The 5000-nt window shown below is 48.4% G+C and overlaps 1 protein-coding gene across 7 annotated transcripts in view; it reads right to left on the bottom strand.

Moving 5' to 3' along the window:
* The window catches only part of carmil1 (capping protein regulator and myosin 1 linker 1), a 22493-nt gene that overhangs the window by 6233 nt on the left and 11260 nt on the right, over window positions 1–5000 (bottom strand). For all 7 annotated transcript variants that reach the window (XM_073931299.1, XM_073931298.1, XM_073931300.1 and 4 more), the window contains 15 exons: window positions 4822–4891; window positions 4622–4703; window positions 4425–4524; window positions 4261–4315; window positions 3553–3725; window positions 3398–3466; window positions 3090–3183; window positions 2816–2914; window positions 2478–2606; window positions 2118–2243; window positions 1707–1882; window positions 858–945; window positions 538–660; window positions 328–394; window positions 1–147 (listed from right to left, as the gene is read on the bottom strand). The exon at window positions 1–147 is cut by the window's left edge. In XM_073931299.1, the coding sequence (XP_073787400.1) occupies window positions 1–147; window positions 328–394; window positions 538–660; window positions 858–945; window positions 1707–1882; window positions 2118–2243; window positions 2478–2606; window positions 2816–2914; window positions 3090–3183; window positions 3398–3466; window positions 3553–3725; window positions 4261–4315; window positions 4425–4524; window positions 4622–4703; window positions 4822–4891 (1598 nt within the window). The remainder of the gene's footprint in view (window positions 148–327; window positions 395–537; window positions 661–857; window positions 946–1706; window positions 1883–2117; window positions 2244–2477; window positions 2607–2815; window positions 2915–3089; window positions 3184–3397; window positions 3467–3552; window positions 3726–4260; window positions 4316–4424; window positions 4525–4621; window positions 4704–4821; window positions 4892–5000) is intronic.

The following is a 5000-nucleotide window of genomic DNA, read 5'->3' as shown; positions in this document are numbered from 1 at the left end:
GCTGAATCTGAGGTAGCTCCGCCTCCACTGGGAGTGGGGTCTCTGGTGGCGGAAGGGGTGGAGTCGGGGAAAGAGGCGGAGGCAGAGGCAAATCATCCACAAAGATGGACACGCCCTCTAACGCCTTACACAGATCAAAGTCCAGCTCTGACACACACACAATTAACACACACACACACACACACACACACACACACACACACACACACAGACACAGACACAAACACACACACATACATACACACAAACACACAAACACACACACACACAATTAACCATCAGAATACGTCCACCAATCATCAAGCCTGATCTGTTCATGACACCCACCGAAGGCAGAAGACATGGGTCTGAACATGCGGCTGTGGATGCTCTTCCTCTTGGCTTTATGAGTCCGCTGGACACACAAACACACACACACACATACAGAAGAGAGTGTGATAATGCACTGCACATATAAGAGTTCGTAGTTCTGTTTGTGTGTGTGTGTGTGTGTGTGTGTGTGTGTGTTTGTGTGTGTGTGCCTGTGTGTATGTGTACCTGTGGTTCTGTTTCAGGTTGGATCATGTTGTCTGTCTGTATTTCTCTCTCGTCTGTCACTTCTGGCTCTTGCGAGTTGTGATGGAGCAGCGGCGGCTGACCTCTCCTGTTCAGGTGAGCCGCCTGACACACACACATATATATATAATATATGAAAACAGTACATACACACACACACACACACACACACACACACACACACACACACACATACACACACACACACACACACACACACATTTATTCATTTAGCAGACACGCGCACACGCACACACACACACACCTCTGCTATGACAGTGCGCAGTGTGTGTTAATCTCACCAGAGTTTGCTGTGAGCGGGTCAGAGACTGCAGGATCTCATCAGTGATGTAATCCGAGAGACTCGTCGCCATGCTGAGCTTCACCTCACTGACACACACACACACACACACACACAATTACAACTATCAAACACACACTAGTGAAACAAAATAATAGAATCAAGATCACACATACACACACACACACTGTGACGCCTGCTGCGCTGTCATTTGTCTGCCGTGTCTGTCTGTGTGTCTGTTTTGCTCCCTCTACAGATGCGCTGTAACATTGCGGGGCATAATCAGGTGGATGGGGAACACCTGAGTCTAAGTGAGCGCTCTTTTATCAGCGTCCTGCCACTGTTTGAGAGTCTGATTCTTCCGGCTAAGGGTTGGGACGGAGACCAGCGGCGTGCGAGTTGGCGGGGCGTTCTTGCCTAATGTTTGATCACAGTGGGCTTAAATAAAACTTTTGTAACGTGATTTTTGGCTTCCCCCTCTTATTTTTTACTTGTTTCGCCCCGAGGGCGTAACACACACACACGCACACAGTATGCAAAACTGTTATGTTGCATAGATATTTACATTTATACCTTGTGTCACCACAGTGGAATGAACTGTTAACTACTCCAGCATATGTTTTCCACAGCAGATGCCCTTCCAGCTGCAACCCAGTACTGGGAAACACCCATTCACACACACACTCATACACTACAGCCAGTGTAGTTGATCAGTTCCCCTATAGCGCATGTGTTTGGACTGTGGGGGAAACCAGAGCACCCGGAGGAAACCCACACCAACACACAGAGAAGAACATGGAGAACATGCAAACTTCAATTTGTGTGTGTGTGTGTGTGTGTGTGTGTTCACCTGGTCTTGTTAAGGATGTCGACGGCCGACTGCTCCAGCAGGGTGTTGGTGATGAAGGTTTTGGACACACTCGTTCTGCCCTCGCTGCTGCGTAGGAGATCAGCGCGCAAACACTTCTGCTGCATCACACCCGGACACACACTCTGAGCTGAGTCCAGCATAGACACCAGCAGAGCCTGAGCACACACGCACGCACATACACACACACACACACACACATACACACAAAGAGGTGTTAGAGTGTGCTCAGTGTGTGTTCATCGTGTTTGTGTCTAAATGTGTTCAGTTAGTCTGTGTGTTCGGTTAGATATACATGTGTGTGTTAAGAGTGTGTGTGTTCAGAGAGAGAGAGAGAGTGTGTGTTCAGTTAAATGTGTGTATATTTGTGTGTGTGTGTGTGTGTGTGTGTACCTGCAGCTGCTGGTCTATGAGTGTGCTGATCTCTCCTGCTACTGAACACAGTTTCTCCTGCACCTGCTGAATGCAGACACCTGCAGAGCCGTCACTGACGCCCGCCGCGTACAGACTGCGCAACAACTACACACACGCACACACACAAACACACACACACACACACACACACACACACACACACACACACACACACACACAGATTGAGTATTCAGCAAAAGCAAACATCAGGAAAAGGGTTTGTGTGGGGTTGTGTGATTGTGTGTGTCTCACTGTCCATCATGAGTTGTTGCATGTGTGTGTGTGTGTGTGTGTGTGTGTGTGTGTGTGTGCGCGTGTGTGTGTGTGTGTGTGTCTCACTGTTGTGGAGCTCTTGGCGTCCCTCATTAGACTCTCTGCCGTCTTCATGTCCTGCTGAACACGCTCACTGGAGCTGAAGCGCAGAGAGTTCAGCTGATCCTGCACCTGCACACACACCTGACCCATCATCTGCACACACACACACACACACACACACACACACACACACACACACACACACAGGCACACATGCACAGAAACACACACCGTCTGATATACCATCACATCAGCCACATCAACACTGTGAATGCTTGGTAAACACACATTTCATTACATACAAGTTTTTTTTATCAGTCACACACACACACACACACACACACACACTCACACACACACACCTGTTGCGTAGCGCTGGTGCTGAGGCCCTGCTGCAGTCTGAAGGCCTGATCCTGCAGATATCGCCTGCTCTCATGGTTACGCAGCAGATACTGCTCCATCTGCACACACACACACACACACACACACACACACACACACGCACACACAATCCAGAAACGCAGGATATCAACTCACCACTCACAAAATGTCTGAGTGTTTGGAGTGCGTGCGTGCGTGCGTGCGTGTGTGTGTGTGTGTGTGTGTGTGTATGTGTGTGTGTGTGTGTGTTCGGACCTTCATCAGCGCGTCCTCAGTTTTCTCCGGGCTGTTCTTCAGAGCCTGAGCTGCATCTGTGATGGGAACCGGCATAAACCTGATGGTGTAATTCCTGCAGATGATGGAGACACACACACACACACAACCACACACACACACACACACACACACACACACACACACACACACACACTGAACATCACCATCACCATCACACATTCAAACACACACACTACAAAACCACATACACATACTTATACACTCACTCACACACACACACACCTAAACACACACACACACACACACTTATACTCTCAATAACACACTTCTCCAGAGCGGCCGCCACGTCCTGCAGACCCTGAGCGCTCACAGCATTACGATCCCACAGCACCGTCCTGAAACACACACACATACACACACTTATAAACCGCCTTCTGTATCCTGCGCAGCCGTGTGTGTGTGTATGTGTGTGTGTGTGTACCTGAGTTTGGTGTTGACCTGCAGGGCTTTGGCCAGCATCTTGGCCCCCAGATCCCCCATGCTGTTCCCACTGATGTCCAGCCGGGTCAGACTGCTGTTCCCCCCGAGAGCGTTCAACACCACAGACAGATCCGCCTTCAGACGAGAGTCGGCCAGAGACAGAGACGCCAGGGGCTGCACACACACACACACACACACACACACACACACACACACACACACACACACACACACACACACACACACACACACACACACACACGCATACACGCACACAAACACACACTTTACCTTTTTATCTTTGTCCACACTGTTTGACATTAACCAAAGCAGCATACACACACACACACACTTGCACACAAAACAAGCACAAAAATGCAAAAACACACACATATATAAACACAAACACTTGCACAAACACACACTCACACACAATCATGTGCAAACACACACATTACAAACACACATAAACATGCACCGATACACACACACACACACACACACACACACAACCACACACACACAACCACATATATAAAAACACACACAGATACACACACACACACACAAACACAGATAAATATAGACCAACAAACACAGAGATTCACTCACATGCTCAGACACACACACATTCACACAGCACAAACACACACACAATCACACACACAACACAAAACATGCAAAACACACAGAGGACTGATGAACTCACTGAATCCTCCTCCTGAATCATGTGGACCAGAGAGACCAGAACCGGCCCCAGATACCTGCAGAACACACACACACACACACACACACACACACACACACACACACACGCATATAAACACAGTTTGGAAGTGATCATTGATGATTAAGCAGTGTTTAGTTTGTTACTTGGCTTTGATGTTGCTGAAGTTTCTGCCGATGGACAGATGCTTGATGGAGCGGTTCTTCCTCAGCCACACCAGCAGAGTGGACAGATCTGAGTCCAGCCCTGACACACACACACACTCGATCAACACAACAGAAGACATATGAAAGTGTGTGTGTGTGTGTGTGTGTGTGTGTGTGTGTGTGTGTGTACTCTTTACCATTATCCGACACGTCCAGGCTGGTGATGTTAGGGATCTCAGCAATACACCCTTCCAGAATCTGAGAGCCTGCTGAACGCAACTGAACACATGAAGAACACACAGTATCACACACCTGCAGAACCACTCATCAACTGAGAAGAACAATCATCATGATGTGGGTCAGTGTGTGTGTGTGTGTGTGTGTGTGTGTGTGTTACCTCACAGCCACTGATGTCCAGAGAAACATCCCGCAGGTTAGAGTTACAGGCCAGACCGAGGAGAAGAGCTCTGGACACAGAAAACATCAAGAGATCATCAGGAAAACATCAGGAGAACATGAAGAGAATATAAAGAGAACATCAGGAGAACATCAGGAGAACATCAGGAGAACATCAAG

Source organism: Danio rerio, chromosome 19, assembly GCF_049306965.1.
Source record: "Danio rerio strain Tuebingen ecotype United States chromosome 19, GRCz12tu, whole genome shotgun sequence".
NCBI lineage: Eukaryota > Metazoa > Chordata > Actinopteri > Cypriniformes > Danionidae > Danio > Danio rerio.
The sequence above is the reverse complement of the archived record's forward strand: the minus strand, read 5'-3'. Positions and strand labels throughout refer to the sequence as shown.